This window comes from Folsomia candida, unplaced genomic scaffold, assembly GCF_002217175.1.
Source record: "Folsomia candida strain VU population unplaced genomic scaffold, ASM221717v1 Fcan01_Sc014, whole genome shotgun sequence".
Lineage (NCBI taxonomy): Eukaryota > Metazoa > Arthropoda > Collembola > Entomobryomorpha > Isotomidae > Folsomia > Folsomia candida.
Genome location: NW_019091206.1, coordinates 1,481,175 through 1,497,910, shown reverse-complemented (window position 1 = coordinate 1,497,910; position 16,736 = coordinate 1,481,175). Strand labels below are relative to the sequence as shown.

At 38.1% G+C, this 16,736-nt stretch overlaps 1 protein-coding gene across 3 annotated transcripts in view; it reads left to right on the top strand.

The window, feature by feature from the left end:
- Positions 1-16,736, top strand: part of LOC110855955 (unconventional myosin-Ib) — a 57,326-nt gene that overhangs the window by 28,248 nt on the left and 12,342 nt on the right. Inside the window, exons 1-2 of one of the 3 annotated variants that reach the window (XM_022104392.2) lie at positions 2,155-2,749; positions 12,271-12,597. In XM_022104392.2, the coding sequence (XP_021960084.1) occupies positions 2,644-2,749; positions 12,271-12,597 (433 nt within the window). In that variant the 5' untranslated portion in view covers positions 2,155-2,643. Of the gene's footprint in view, positions 1-2,154; positions 2,750-12,270; positions 12,598-14,311; positions 14,688-16,736 lie in introns of those variants that run through there. The other 2 variants (XM_022104393.2, XM_035856631.1) reach the window with 2 other exon arrangements.

Below are 16,736 nucleotides of genomic sequence, written 5' to 3'. Positions count from 1 at the left end.
GCATTTGCAGTGTGGGGCATGTGGTACATAATATGTTGCAGTGAGACGATATTAATCCCTGGATTGCTTGATGGTCTGTTACAGGTAAATAAAATTACCTACCTGTGTGAAGAAGTTGATTGTTGAACAAAGTTAAGCAGACTCGGTGTCCCTCTAGCACCACAAAATCAGAGCTGAAAACCGGTCGTTTTCATTCCCATCGGACAGAGGTGCGCGGCGTGTGTCATTGTTGAACCAAGTCATTCTTGTGCAGTCCTTTGTTACCTGAAAGAAAAGAAGCGTTGATGAGAATGCAGAGATGATCTGATTCACATAGTTTGTAAATATTATTTGATGTGTTCAAATCAAGTTTTCAGCGGAACTTTGGCATTTTGAGCGTCATATTCGTACAAATATTTATTTCCACTTTTTCTCATAACGATGTTGTAGTTTGAGTAAAATTGTATCGCAGTTTTGTCACTTTCTTTTTTGCTCGTACGAATATTTATAATTTCCACTTTCACCAGTATTGATTATGAGGTTGTGGTTGGAGTAAAATTGTATTTTTATCATACATCGAGCTACCTAAATGGCATCTCAGAGTAAAAATGTGTACTCATCACTCAAATAAGTCCGTTGGTGGGTTGGTTTGTTGGACGGTTTACAAGATGTGGATGAGATGAGCTCTGGAGGAAGCATCATCACCACGAAGGAGAAGCAATCAACAGGTACTTATTCAACCATTCGTGTTCAGAAGGTGCCTTCTTCCCTTCCCAATCTAGCCATACCACTAACTGACTGAAGGCTGTATGTTCTCTCTGCAACGAACGTGTATGTATTTAGTGTTGAAACGTTGCTTAAACAGGTCTTGTTTTATGTAAGTCTGCTGGAGCTGGTGTTTCATGGCATCCCTTCGTATCGTGCCTGGATGTTTGAAGGATGAGTTAACGTTTACAAGTCGTCGAGAATCCACGTTCGTCGTCCACCTTTGTTCGAAATTGTTTTGAAGACGACGACGAGAGAGGAATGAGGAGCAGAATGGGATGATGATGAAGAGGCATCTAAGGAATAATGAGGACTTGTTGTTGTCTCTCTCTCCTCTTATGAGATGACTAACTTTTTCTAGCCATTTACATCTGCTGGCCTTGGTTTAAATGTGTAAGAATATGGCATGGAATCCGTGCTGGAATTACAGAAGACCAAGAGATGATATAGATATTCTACTTATGCAATTGGTTTACTCTGCTCCTGATTAAAAATTGTGTAGGTTTTGGTTACATAACCAAAGTGGAATTTGGATTAGTTCGTTATTTATTTGTTTTGATGAGGGAAAGATTAGTCATTCATTTCTAATTAGAAGGTTTCGTAAGACTTTTGTAGATAGGTGCATGATCCCATTTTTTGATTTCATACGGGTTGTTTATGTATGTAGAGAAATTACCAAGCGAAGGGGTAACGATTGGACTAAACCCGTCTTTGTCCTTTGCAGCAGCAAATGAGGATTGTACATATTCTGTGGCTGGCTCAGGTGTGCAGGCAGGCACTTGTGTGATTTGAAATTTTACCTGTCTCAGCTCTTGTCTTGCAGCAGAAGCAGCTTGACTCGGCATTTACTTTTAAAGCTGAGTGAGCCACCATGGTGCAGGTAGAGAGGTAGATCTGGTAGGGGCAGTGGCCGCGGAAGCGTGGGTGGGGACAGAGGGACAATGCCCCCACGGTTGTTCGATGTCTCCATCGTCTTCCCATCTTATATAAACCTTTCCCTCCTCCTTAATGTCCCCAGATGTCCCCCCGGCTTCCGCGGCCACTGAAGAGAGGATAGTTATTAGAGGCTTGAGAGTAAAGGGATGCTGGCTGATGACCAGTGTGAAATGAAGGCAATAAACAATCCCCACGTTAGTAAAGGAAGGAGTTGGAGGTGTTTGTGTCTTGCTGCTCGTTCAAATGAATTTCTCTACCTTTCTTCTTCTTCTTTAAGAAGAGCGAGTTTTTTGGGAGGTTAGTCTTAAGTCCAGTCCATGTAAACTAACCAAGTACGGAGGGAATCTACCTGTTGTGTGCTTCTACCTACCTGCCGGGATGCCGTTTTACATGTATGTATGCATACCGAGATTTGAAGCCTTGTGAGGAGAGAAAAGTTGCGAGGTTGGTGGGTAGTAAGAAGTGCATACACGAGTTAGTTGTGAGTTGTGAAGAAGGGTTCGAGCTATTACGAGGAGGAGAGAATCTACCTGTTGCGGCAGGTGGATGGATGGACAGACACCATTCACAGTGATACATACATTAAGATTATTTCAAATCGGTCAAAGTAATGGGATTTGTCGAAATTTATTAATTTTAGGATCCAAATTGGTGTGTGATTAGGATTGGGTAGCAAAAGTGAAATTTCAAACGTGGTATTTTGCATACATAAAACTGGATTAACAACGTGGTTGGTTTTGGTAAAGATATTAATGTCTGTGCGGAGTAAATATGTGTGAGAAACTGGTAATTAACAAGTTCCGGTCGTGATGTTAAGCGACTGGCATTTACGGCTGTTTAATAATCGGGGAATAATTTATTTATTTTGATAATTCGGTTAAAAAGTGGGGCAAGGTTAAATTTTTGGTGTAACTTTTCGAATATTCCTGAATTTTTGGGGGGTGTTTCCACTTGAGCGAGGTGATGGCCATGGCCACATTTTCCAAAGTGTTCATCCTGGATAAATATTTTTCCGAATACCAGAAATTTAAGGAGACGGAAAAGAAACTTCAAGGGATGCAAATCCAAGGTAAAAAAAACATTTTTTTATACGTAATTAGTAAAATTGGCGTTAAATTCATGCTATAAAATGGTGGGTACATATGTATGTATTTAAGCGATTTGGCTGTAACAGTAAATTTAGGTAGGTAACTCCACTTATGGGTTTGTGATGTGAGTCGTTAAACGGTTCTGCTCATCATTTGTGCGAATGAACGTCGTCTATTTTGTCCGCATCTGTCGCGCAAACTGCTTAAAATAGTTTGTCTTATTTGTCCAGATTAGAGTTGGAGGAGGAGGTGTGTCGTTGTGGAGGTGCTTCTTGTTTGTGAGGATTAGTCCCAGTCACGACTTTAATTACATCACGCTCCACTTGTGTCAAGTAAATAATGAGGGATGGCATTCCTATGTATGTGGCTGGGATTTGGATTAATTCGAAATTCCTCAGATTTGTTTAAATGGTTTGGTTAATTTGATGGAAAAATTTGGATGAGTTGGTTTCCCATTTAAAATTCAGGGGTGGGTAAAATATTGGGTCAAAATATAAAGTATTTTGAGTTAGGTTTTTCTTAGGGTTTGGATTTCGGGGGGTGTTACACCCACAAAAAGACAAAAATCTACGTGGAGAAGGTAAAAGTCGGACGAAAATACGGGTTTTGTGAAGAAATTGACTTTTAATCACGGTCGAATTGGCATTGTTTTCACGATTTAAAAAAATACAGAATTTTCACTCCGATTAAAAGTTAATTTCTTGACAAAACCCGTATTTTCGACTGACTTTTGCTTTTCCACGTAGATTTTCGCCTTTTTGTGGGTGTAACACACCCCCGGAAATCCAAACCCTGGGAAGAACGGGGCTTACTCAAAATACTGTAAATATTTTGACGCAGTATTTATTTTGCCCACTTTGTGTACATAATATTTTGCAAGGTTTTTGTCCATCTTGTTGTGCGAATTTCTTGCCAAGTGGGATGTGGGATAATCTTTTAGTTACTTACGTATTGAATGAATCTGTAAAAGACAGGCAGTTAAATTGTTGTTGCATCTGTCTGTCATTCGCTCGCATGCAATTATAATTATCCTGCTGCCACTTGTTCTCCTCTCCCACCCAATAAGCGAAATGTACTGGTAGGTCTTGGCCAAAAGTCCTGTAGGGTTTCTTTAATGATATTTTTGCATCTGCCGAGCCCTCAAGTCCTCAGAACACGATAATAAAAAAGTTGAGGAGCCACACCCACTTTGGGTGTGGCTTTTCATATTGAATATAGGACCAAATGCCACACCAAAAACTGTTGCCCATGCGATTCTATACATCCAGTAAAATTTTCATCGAAATCCGTCCACAGGGTCTCGAGATATTAGCTCGGAAACCTCGGCGAAAGGCAAAAATCCACTACTTTGGGGGTGTGGTTCTCCGAATGGGGCAAATGAATAAATTCGAAAATACGTCCAGCTGTTGAGACCATCAATGGCTATAAATTCCAACTGAAACAGAGTGATCGCATCCGCCCCTTTCCAAGATATCACCAAGGGAACATTGGAACAATCATGGCGAAATTGTCCAAAACCAAAGAAATTCATCATGTCGCAGAGCAGTAAAAATTGATATCTAGCTTCTGCTAAACCAAAATAGACCGTTGCAAGTGAAATTTGCCAATGTCGTAGGTGGATGGCGTTAACGTGTCGAAATTTCGACATGGGCCTACAGCGATGAAATTTAAAACTTGTTTTAACCAACATTTCAAAAGAAATGCATGAACATTTTTTATCAAGTCGACATCCATTTATCATGAATAGAATTTTTAAATTTAAAACAAATGCCTCATGTTTTACAACTATAAACACGTGCTCGACGAGAAAATATTTATGAGGGTGTTTTCAACCGAGTCGAGCATGTATTCATAGTTGTAAAACATGAGGCATTTGTTTTAAATTTAAAAATTCTATTCATGATAAATGGATGTCGACTTGATAAAAAATGTTCATGCATTTCTTTTGAAATGTTGGTTAAAACAAGTTTTAAATTTCATCGCTGTAGGCCCATGTCGAAATTTCGACACGTTAACGCCATCCACCTACGACATTGGCAAATTTCACTTGCAACGGTCTATTTTGGTTTAGCAGAAGCTAGATATCAATTTTTACTGCTCTGCGACATGATGAATTTCTTTGGTTTTGGACAATTTCGCCATGATTGTTCCAATGTTCCCTTGGTGATATCTTGGAAAGGGGCGGATGCGATCACTCTGTTTCAGTTGGAATTTATAGCCATTGATGGTCTCAACAGCTGGACGTATTTTCGAATTTATTCATTTGCCCCATTCGGAGAACCACACCCCCAAAGTAGTGGATTTTTGCCTTTCGCCGAGGTTTCCGAGCTAATATCTCGAGACCCTGTGGACGGATTTCGATGAAAATTTTACTGGATGTATAGAATCGCATGGGCAACAGTTTTTGGTGTGGCATTTGGTCCTATATTCAATATGAAAAGCCACACCCAAAGTGGGTGTGGCTCCTCAACTTTTTTATTATCGTGTTCTGAGGACTTGAGGGCTCGGCAGATGCAAAAATATCATTAAAGAAACCCTTCAGGACTTTTGGCCAAGACCTACCAGTACATTTCGCTTAGTGCCACCGCACTCACTTGAACCTGTCACTATACACAAAAGATTTGCATGGTCAGTGCAGTGCAGGAGTGGATTTTGCTAAATTGCAATATCCAAATATTTTCAGTTTTATTGTTTCGTTCTTATGTATACGCTCAGGTGTAAATGGCTACACCTGTCATGAAAGTTTTAGAATGAGTGAATATTCATGCAGAGGGTGATCTCACAAGGAGGATGAGATTAAAGTGCAGTAGGCAATAAAACAATTGTAAATTATTGGGGAGTCGTATTACAATGATTTTTTTCTGATTGTTTTATTATCTTAGTTACATTTTTATATGAAGAGAGAGAGAGATCAAATATTCTGATGAAAAAGAGTGAAATTTCAGTTTATGTATGAAATTTATTTTTTTAACCAGCTTGTAAAACTATCAGAATTAAAAAAAAATGATATTGAGTACGTTAAAAATTTGAAATTCGAGTTTATAAAGTGGGCAAATATGTTTTTCTTAAATAAAAATAATGTTGGGTACGTTACAAATTTGAAATTTCAGTTTGTAAAGTTTAAAAGTTTGGTTTTCATAAGAATGTTGAGCACGTTACACATTTGACGTTTGTAAAGTGTGCAAATTTTTGTTTTCATATGAAAATAATTTTGAGCACGTTACAAGTGTAAAATTTCAGTTTGTAAAGTGTACAAATTTGTTTTTCTTTTAAATAATATTGACTACGCGTTACAAATAATTTGAGAAGATCGAAGCTTTAACACGCATGCGAGGAAGGTGGTCATATTTGTTGTAGAGATTTTTTCGGTACCTTAAATTTCCAAGAATTTCCTACAAGTTCGTGCCCTCAAGCAAAGTTTGGCAAAAAAAGTACCCCTTCGTAAATTCCATGCTAATTTCTTTGTGCCAATTCCCATGCAGACTTTGCAAAATCCCTTGTGTAGAATTGACCGTTCGGAGTTGAGGGTAATGATTGGTTAGTGTTATTTATGATTATGTATTCGCCTCTTGTTGCGTTTTACAACTGATGGAAACCAGTTCATTATTCGGCAAATTCGAAATTAAAATTGATACCTCTCAAAAGTCTGAAGTTGCTCGAATGAATACCAACCAAACCATTCTTTCGATTGATTCTCATTTAATTTCAGGTCCAGCTCCCACTTAATTTCAGGAGAGAGGAACTCTGCCAACAAAGTCATTGCTTGCTTATTATTCGTGAACAGGGTTTGCTACATTTCTTGGACTGCAAAGCGAGAAATGTGAGGTGCAAGAAACTGGGAGAAAGTGTGAGAAATTAGCGCAATCTAGCCACCCGCCATATGAATTTTAGCGGCGGGGCGTAGTTTCTTGCACTTTGCATTTTTTCTTGCAGGTGGAAATAGCTGCAAAAAACCACTTTCTTACCGTCATTTCTTGCAAGTGGTTACCTGCCCCTGAAACATAGGGTCAGCAGCGTCTACTTTCATCCTGGGATTCGTTTCTTGCAGATTTTCTACATTTCTTGCACTGGAAAGCAAGCAAGAAAGGCGAGGTGCAAGAAACTGGGTGAAAGTGCAAGAAATATGCACCATCTAGCCACGCGGCGGGGCGTCGTTTCTTGCACCTTGCATTTCTTGCAGGTCAAAATAATCACCTGCAAGAAACCACTTTCTTGCAAGCTGTTATCTGCCCCCGAAACACTGCCCGTGTAGGTACGAGAGTAGTAGTGGTAGTACTGCATAATTAGTGTGTAACAAGAAAAGTTAGTAGTGGATGGATCCACAATTAAAATCCTATTATGCAAAACCGAGCGATGATTACTATGTATGTTGCAAAGCCCCCTATAAATTTGGGAATGTTGAATGAATGCATATTTTTATGGCGTTTTGTTTTGTTCCCACACCGAGGAGAGGTTTGAAATTTGAATGAAATACATACTTTGTTAATATTTGGTGAAGGAGGGACCATATCATGAAACCACCTTGAAATATGTGTAGGTATGTAAATACTTATGTAGGCTACTAATTAGGTATTGCTGGCTGTCAAAATATCAATAATTCCACTTTTCACCGACCCGACGAGACGACTCTTTTGAAAGAAGAAGAAACGCAGACCCATAAATATTGCAGATTTTTTTAAAAACTACTCCTCTTTTTGTGCATATGTTTGTCTACTATGTAAACCTGTCGTTTATGTAACACTGGTCAGTATTATACATAAGTGGATTATGTATTTGTACAAATTTGGCCGTTACAAAATTGAAATTATGTTGATGTAAGAATCCCCGCAGAAATTAAGACGAGAAAAGTTGCCAAGTTTTTTTTCATTAATTGATCGAATGGATCAATTGTGTATGATCTAATTTTTTTTGGCAGTCTTGTTTTGACCTGATCAATTTATTTGTATGTCCAGATTTGTTTACTACATACATTTGGCTGTGTTACAAAATTTACGTTATTTATGTTGATGTAGAAAAATGTGTACAAATTAAAACGAGAAAAGTTGCCAAGTTTTTCTTAATTGGTTGGATGGATCAATTTTGTATGAAAGAATTTGTTTGCAAGTCTCGTTTTAATATAAATTTCGCATGTCCAGATTTGTTTACAAGGCTATTTTTGCAAAAATGCGGGTATGTATTTACATCCAGCGTGACGTACTTGTTACGGTTTTGGACTTTTTTATTGACCTGTACGCACACTAATGTCCAAATCGTGACGCATATATTCAAACAATGATCGTGATATGATTCGAGGTGTATGTAAATTAGATACGCGTTGTCTTAAAAATCTGATTTCCTTCGTATTCTAAGATCCCAGCAGCTTTTTCCATATTTTTTTACTACGATAAAGCCGATATCCTTGCCCCATTCGGCACGACTGAATCCTGTTTTCTCAACTTTTCTTCATAGTAAATCTCGTTTTTGTATCGATTTATATGGTAAATCGGTTTGATTGATTCGTTCGATCTGACCCATTATTTTGTCGATTAAATTAATTCATAACTCATCGCGCAGCTCACAAATTTGCATTGCGAGTAAAATATTTAATAAGCAGGTACATAGCTGCGTTCCTTGCCCACAGTGAGATTAGGTTACATAACCATGCAAATAAAATTGAATCAGGGGCGAAAGGTCAGGCCAGGCGGCGTTATTCATGCAAATTCATGTATTGAGGTTTAAGAAATCAGTGGCTGACTCTAAATCTCATTTTATTACGAGGACATTAAAATGAACATAAATGAGACGGTGGAAGTGCTTGGGATCCATCATGAGAGAAAGGCAAGGGTCGAGATAAGAGGAAGCCAAGTAAACGGAGCCCGATTCATAAAACACAATCATTTATTTATTCTTACAACATGTCCGTATTTATTTTTATTGCCGGGCACTCTGCGTCCCATTCAGGTTGGACAAAGGGTAAAGAGCAATAAGCAACAGATAATAATGCTAGTGACGTATGAGGTTAAGAGCACCCAGGTAAATACAAGAGATGAGATCCCATTACAATATTTTACTTGGAGCCGTTACATAAGTCCCCAGTGGCTGCGGAAGCGTGGGGACAATATCCCCACGGTTGTTCGACGTCCGTATATCATCTGTCCATTTTATATAAACGTCTCCCTTGAGTCCCCCATCCTACAATTTTAAGGTCCCCGCAGCTTCCGCGGCCACTACCCTGGTAATATGTGAATGCATATTTGAGATGTGTGGATGTAAGGGCGAAGGGCGGTTAAGGAGTTAAGTAGTCGTGGTCCCTTGAGAGGTGGACGATGGGTAAATTGCCCTGAGGATAGGAGGGCCTTGAGATCTTGTGTGGAGTTATTTAATGGATTCAGGTAGCCTCCACTCCACTGCTGGAAAGGGACCTTTTTTTATTATTTTCTCTCTACTTCTGTTGTCTTTGTTCCTCCTCTTTTATTTAAGTCGACTCATCCTCGCGTCAGCCATTCCCTTGGGATTCTTACAACTTGGAGTGTATCATCATCAAGTTGAAGACGTTGATGAATTATACGTAATGTGGAGAATTTCCGAGTTTTTTTAAAATTTGTATGTATGCATTCATTGCTGGAGAAATGTGTTAAAAGTTGGGGTGCGGGTTTCGGGTGCAAGAAATGACGGGGAGAAAGTGGTTTCTTGCAGGTAAATATTTTGACCTGGGAGAAATTTACGGCGCAAGAAACTACGCCCGATGGCGCGTATTTCTTGAAGTTTCTCCCAGTTTCTTGCACCTCCTATTTCTTGCATTTTTGGCTTCCAATGCAAGAAATGTTGCAAACCCGCAAGAAACGAAACACTGCGCTTTTTATTTAAGAGTGAAATAAATCAGTAAATAAATCATGGATGAAACCCCGTAAACGAAATAAAGACGATTGTTTTCTTCTCCTGACGGGTTAAATTTGCCGGATTTATTTTCCATTAATTTTTAATTTCTTCTCAAAGCAGGTGCGACATTCATCTTTGGGAGAAGAGTTAATTTGCCGCATCGTAAAAGAATTTAAATTCAAGTGTCCAATTATTTCCGCTTGTCTCATTTCATCATTGTTTAGCCAGAGATGCGCCCAATGAGTACGTAAAATAAAATCCAATGAGAAATTATAAGGTGCTGTGTGGACAGGAAAAAAAATGCTGCCGGCAAAAATTGGCGTTTGGCAGTGCAACAAACAAAACAACGGGAGTTGTACGACCAGACCACAGAATTTAGTATGGAGAATGAACACTGTAAAAATGCATGTATTTTCTAGGATTAGTTTGTAAAGAGAGAATTTTTATGGGGTAATTTTATTTTGGAGATTTGGTAAAGTAAAATTTGTGCGGTTAAAACGCCAAATGTGGAATAAGTGAAATTTTAATTTGCTGTTTGAGATAAATAAAAGATACGACATTCGATGTGAAGTACTTCATGAATTTTGGAAAGTTTATGGAAGAATTTTGAAAAATTCTTGAAACATTTAGTTTATTCAAAAATTAATATCTTAAAAAATCGTAGTGTGTAATATGATGAAATGCTCAGGTTGCAGGTTGAGTGAGCTGCGAAGATTTGGTGCATTGAGAATGAATATTAATGAATTATTAATGAATTATTAATGAATATTTTTTTTTAATAGTGTAAATGCGTATATTTTTTAGGATTACAGTAATTTGCATGGACATAATTTTTGTTATGAGGTAATTTTTTTTGGAGATTTGGTAAAGTAAAACGCCAAATGGAAAATAAGTGAGATTTGATATTAAATATGAAATAAAAGATGCTCATTACTTTCTTTGAAATCTGTAGAAATGGAATATTTAATTGGAGTCAGTGCGTGACATTTGTGCTGAGCGTTAACGAATAAGTTATATAACAAATACATTTTTAATACAAATTTAAGCAGAATTTTTTGAGTAGGTAAAATGAATATTAGAAGTGCGTATATTTTTTTTTATATTAATTTGTATAAAGAGAATTGCTATTATTATGGGGTAATTTCATTTTAAAGATTTGGTAAAATTTGTTGGGTTAAAACGCCAAATGGGAAATGAGCAAGATTTTATGTATTGAATAGGAAGGAAAAGATAGATTAGGAGGGTATACAAATATGTACCAAAATGTAATTAATTACTTACGTATACGCATGAATGAAATACTTAATTGGAGTGAATGATATTTTTGCTAAGCGTTAACTAACAATGCGATGGTGTGAAGTGTAACCCTCCGAATTGGTTGAAATTTCGAAATTAAGTGGTCCATGTCAATACAAGCAGGCAGTTTGTGCGATGGTCAAAATTTGGCAAATTTTTTGAGGTTAAAGTTGAAAAATGTGTAATTTTTAGCACGGGAAGAGAATGGAAGTTGAGTTAGCTTCCTCCGCCTGGTAAAAATCGCCCGTTTTTCAACTTTGACCCCAAATATTTTGACAAATTCTGACCTTCGCACAAACTGCCTGAAGAAACATTGGTTGTATTGACATGGACCACATAATTTCGAAATTTCAACCAATTCGGAGGGTTACACTTCACACCATCGCATTGTAAGTAATTAGTTGCAATAAGGTTATATATTTCTAAAAAAAACAAATTAAAACAGAATTTTGTGACAGTAAAGTCTGACAATAATTAACTTATCAGACAATTGTTGTGCACGTGAGTCCCACCCACCCAATTCGACCCGAATTTTTGAGGAGACTTTTTGTCCCTTATTATTCTTTCTTTTAAGAGGAAAAGTCTGGTTGTATGCAGTGCGTCGGCGGTCGGTCGGTCGGCAAACGAGCCCTGTAATTTGCACCCATTCAGCTCCTCTTGATCCACAATCTGAATGTATAGTTAGTTGCATGGTCACTCTGTGGGAGCAGTGCCTGCCTTGTTTGTGGGGAGAATGTGACCCTTGATCCCGCGATGACTGCGATGGAATAAAAGGGATTCGAGGGGCGTGTTTTTTGAGGTAGTTTTATGAACAGCCTTTTGTATGTCGTGGGGCCAAACGGACGACGACGAGAGGCCGTAAAAAACTATTGTTTACAAGACCAAGAATCTGATCTGTGTGCCTTTTGGATAAAAATTGTGGGAACTGAAAGTTGAGATCTGTTAACGTCGCTAACAGATTTTTTTTAGAAAATTAGAGTCGATAATCGATGACAAATTTAATTAGGATGAAATTTGGGAAAGACACGATCTCTCAATTGGCATGTTTGGCGATATTTGCATCCTATGATGAGAAAATGCGCAGTAAATTTGGAAAGTGTAAAATTTGTCAACTTTAGGACGCATTTTCTCCTCTTTGGATGCAAATATCTCGTCCAAACGTGCCCATTAGGAGGTCGTGTCTTTTGCGAATTGCATACTAATTAAATTTGTGGTCGATTCACACTAATTTCCTGAAAATCGGAGAGCATACGCTGGGAGAACTCCATTGTACATACATTTATAATTTTTGTCTTTTCATGTAATGCAAGTAAGAGCGTTGTTTTTCAAAGATTGATTTTTTTTGCAGATGGAACCTCCTCAAACGAAGCCGCGCATTTGCAACAAAAGCTGAAAAGCCTGAGCTCGGAACTGGTCACGTTGAGGAACCGGCTGCACGTGAATGGTCAGCCGCACGCACATGGCCCGCGAGAAGGGGACGACACGGAGGACACGTCGCCTCAAGTGCCTCCACACCAGGGGCAAAATGGGAGGGGTGGCGTGGACGGGCACAACTACATGAACCACCCCATGCTCCCCTATCCAAACAAACCGCTCCCACCTCAACCACACCCAAATACGAGTCCAGGCAATAATAATAATCAGGCGTTTTATGAAAATCAACCCTTTCAAAAAGGTGAGTCGGATATGTATTACTATCCATTTTTATGTTTAATGACGATCGACGGTCAAACTTTGTGCGTGTGTTGCCTAACTCGCATTAATCATAAACATTTCGAAATATTTTTACGTATTCGTTACATATTTCTTGTTTCTCAGGAATATAAATATTTCCGCTATTTTTTGAAAAATACGTAAATCTTTTACATATTTTTACAAAAATCATATGCAATATAAATATTTCAACGATATGATACGGAATTTATTCCTCTAAGAAATTGGATCATAAAAAAACCAAGAGCAAATTTTTAGAAAATTCTTATTTTGATGTGTTTTTTCGTTCATATTTCGTAAATATATTTTTTTATACTTTATTCATAAATATTAAATAAATCTTTCAGCTATTTTTCGTAAATATAAGTATATCCGCCCTCGGATAATAATATTTATGCATATGTAAATGTATGTACGTAGGTACACTAATTACATGAGTAGGGGGAACAATGCCATGTTAATTTGATACCAATTAATACGAATACATACACTTATGCATTGCGCAACTACAACGAGTGTGTTATGCAACTCGCTCCCTTTTGGAATTCATATGTGAAAAATGTGTATGTATTCTAGTTTTAGAAGAAAACTCATTTCCATATTTCTATCCGGTTGAGAAGAGAAGCTTACCTGCAAACGAACGAAATCAAGTCACGTCAAGTGCTCAATTAGTTTGAAATAGAGGGAGGCTCGAGGCTCTCAAGTGCAGGGATGCTTGGTAGTTTTTTTAGGTACATACATGAAATAAGAACCAGTAAAGTCATAAGTACAATTGGAATAGATTTTTAGACCGAGTCAGGCCTTATGTACCCGTCATGGTTGTCTGTCTGTCTGTCTCTTGATTACGCTTGTAGAACTTGTGCAATAGACTTCAAATTTTGGATTCACGCAGAACATGCAAAATTAGGAATTTAAGTTTTAAGATGATCAAAATGTGTCGAAAAATTTGCATAATTTTGCCATGAAAATGTGTAAACAAAATTTTTGCACATAGATAAGAGTACCGAAATTTGCAGTGTTTTGCTATAAAAATTTGTAATTTGAGTATTCAGACCTCAGGTATTAGTTTCAACCTGACTCGGGCTCAAGAAGGTTGGACTCCTGTAGGTTTTTAAGCATGTAATCGAACGGGGCACCCATTTCGGCCACACTTTTGGCAAGACGCATGGTTTTGCAATGTGGCTGAAAAAGGATATCTAAAAGTTATCTAATCGTTAATGACTGGCAATTAGAAATATCTGAATATAGTCATCTCTAAAAAATAAAAGATTGCGGTATTTTTTAGTAACGTGGAGATTGGACGTTCCTTAATTATCATCCTGAAAGAAGAACTCACCTTTCGGAATTTGTTCTCGTATTTCTGTGCGTGAGAAAGAATCGACTCCAAACCTACGAAGGGATCCTCCTTCTCCTCTTTTCAACTACGTTGGATTACGTAATGTGTAGGACGTAGGTTGTTGGAAATATGATTATGATTTTAACAATTTTTCATATTAATAAAATCCTATTATTATGCGAGACGAGAATCCAGTACAAATCCGGCACTCGGCTAGTTCGTTGCATTTCTAGGGAACAGTTTTATAGTTTGTGTTCACCGTTTTAGGAAATTTATTTCGATATAAATCGCTGGATGGAGTTTTTTATTTTTTTTTTGGTGGGATTAAAGTTTTTTAGGAAATATATAAATTTCAATGTACATCACAATCGCTGCTGCGGCAGCGTTGGAAAAGTGCGTTCCTTCAAGGAAGCCGAGGAGAAAGTTGAAGGGAAAGGGACAGAATTACTTGGAAGCTTCGCATAACTTTGATTTCGTGAGTTTTAAGACGACGAACGTGGCGAAGGAGAGGGTTAGTTGTGATGTGAATAGGAATGTGTATGTGGACTCGGGTGGTAAAAATAAGTGGGACGCGAATAGTGCAGAGATCAGCAGAGTTATTGGGAGTGGTGAAAGTCAGAAGGCGTGTTTGGATAAAGTCATTGCGAAATGTGCATCGAAACTTGATTGGCGATTTGATGTTGATCAGGACTCGTGCGATTTTAGAAATGACGTTGGTAAGAAAGAGGAGTAAATATGGAGGTTGCGAATATTTTTAGCATGATGGATTTTCATATAAAATAGTGTGGAAAATCGGGAAATCAATCTGTAACCATCACTTTGGCTACACATTTAACGTAGGAACGAATAACGCATGGCACAAAGCAGCACATTTTTAATCATTTCTCTCCTCTGGGAATTTATTTTAAAATTCTGAACGACGAATTTGTAGTCAGTGAGTTGATTAATGGAATGGCGTTGAGTTTTTAACCCAGTTTTTCCATAAGGTTAAAATTTCCTGAAGGCTTCTTTGAAAACTCTTCCTTCAAAAATGGTCAAAATCTGGGGTATTTCAAAAATCGGGAACGAAAAACTCTACAAATTTATCTGAAAATTTTAAACTAAATTCCCACAACATCGAAATGATTAAAAATTTTCTGATTTTGGCGTCGAGTCACTGAGTCGCAAAATGTTACGAAAGACGTTATATATTTTTAGACGGATTTCTTTTTAAAAAACTGAAGCCGTGAAATGGTTGAGAGTAAGAAACTGGTGGTGTTGAGGGTATGGAACTTACTGGTAAAAAGTGTCTTGTTCTTCTTGTGGCAGCTTTATAAATAATTGGCCCACCAAGGGAGATTTTTTCCCGTGGCTCACACCATTGTGCAACCTTCAACTTCCTGCATGCTCTTTGTTTTTTATGGTGATGCTCCTCGTCACTCGTCAATTTGTTGGTTTTTAAATAAAGCCAAGGGATTAATGAGGTTAGGCTTGGGTGAGCAGGAATTCTCGTCCGATTTCCTTCCTCCTCCCTTGACACGACTAGTCCAATTCCATCCGAAGAGAGGGGATGGAGTTATTTAAGAGCAATTATAATTAAGGAAATAGTGCCAGAATTATCTACTTGTTCCCGAATTTCCACTTGGGCCATGTCCACTTTTCAATTAAGAAGGAGAGGTCTTGATTTTCGTATGTATTTGTAGTTTCATTTTAATATGTAGAAGAGGTTGTTTTAGAAGAAATGTAAAATGTTGTAATTATTTATTACAACGAGTTGGCAGGGTTCCGTTTTTTGCGGGTTTTGTTACATTACTGCTAAGCAGGAAACGCATGAAATACGAGGTGCAAGAAACTGCAAGAAAGTGCAAGAAATACATACATATGCACTATCTAACCACGCTCCGTATGAACTATACAGCGACGGGCGTAATTTCTTGCACCGTGCATTTCTTGCAGGTCAAAATAGCTGCAGAAAGTCATTTCCTTGCAGTTATTTCTTGCATGTGGGTACTTGGCAGTGATTCGTTTTTTGCGGGTTTGCTACATTTCTTGCACTGCAAGATAAAAAACCCAAGGATTTCAAGGTGCAAGAAACTGCAAGAAACATGCGCCATTTATCCACGCGTCGTATGAAGCACTAAAGCGGCGGAAAGTGTTTTTTTTTCGCGCGTTGCATTTTTTGCAGGTCAAAATATTTATCTGCAAGAAACCACTTTTATGCACTTATCTATTTCTTGCAAGTGGTTACTTGCACGCGAAGCACTGGTTGTAGGTAAATGAATAAATGCGTGGAGGGTATACATTATCTTCTCATGGAGGAATAGGCTCTTAATGAAGAGAGTGACTTGAAGCACCCCGTTATTAAAAGTAAACAATGGATAATTAGTCAACTTTTTGAACCCGTGTGTACTTTCGTGTTTTCGCAAATCGCACAAAAGAAAATTGAGTAATAAACGGGTTTCCTGTTAATTACTGGGAAGCCACCTTCGTCGACATGCAAAATCTTACTCACCGCTCACTCAGAATGGAGGTCTCCCAGCGGATGCTCTCATGAAACTGGTGGCAATCGGGCATAAATTTAATTGGTGTGAAATTTGCGAAAGACACGATCTCCCAATGGGCATGTTTGGCAGAGATATTTGCATCCGAAGAGGAGAAAACGCGAAGTCAAGTCGAGAACTTTTACACTTTCCAAATTTACGGTACGTTTTCTCCTCCTCGGATGCAAATATCTCCGCCAAACGTGCCCATTGGGAGATCGTGCCTTTCGCAAATTTCATACTAAT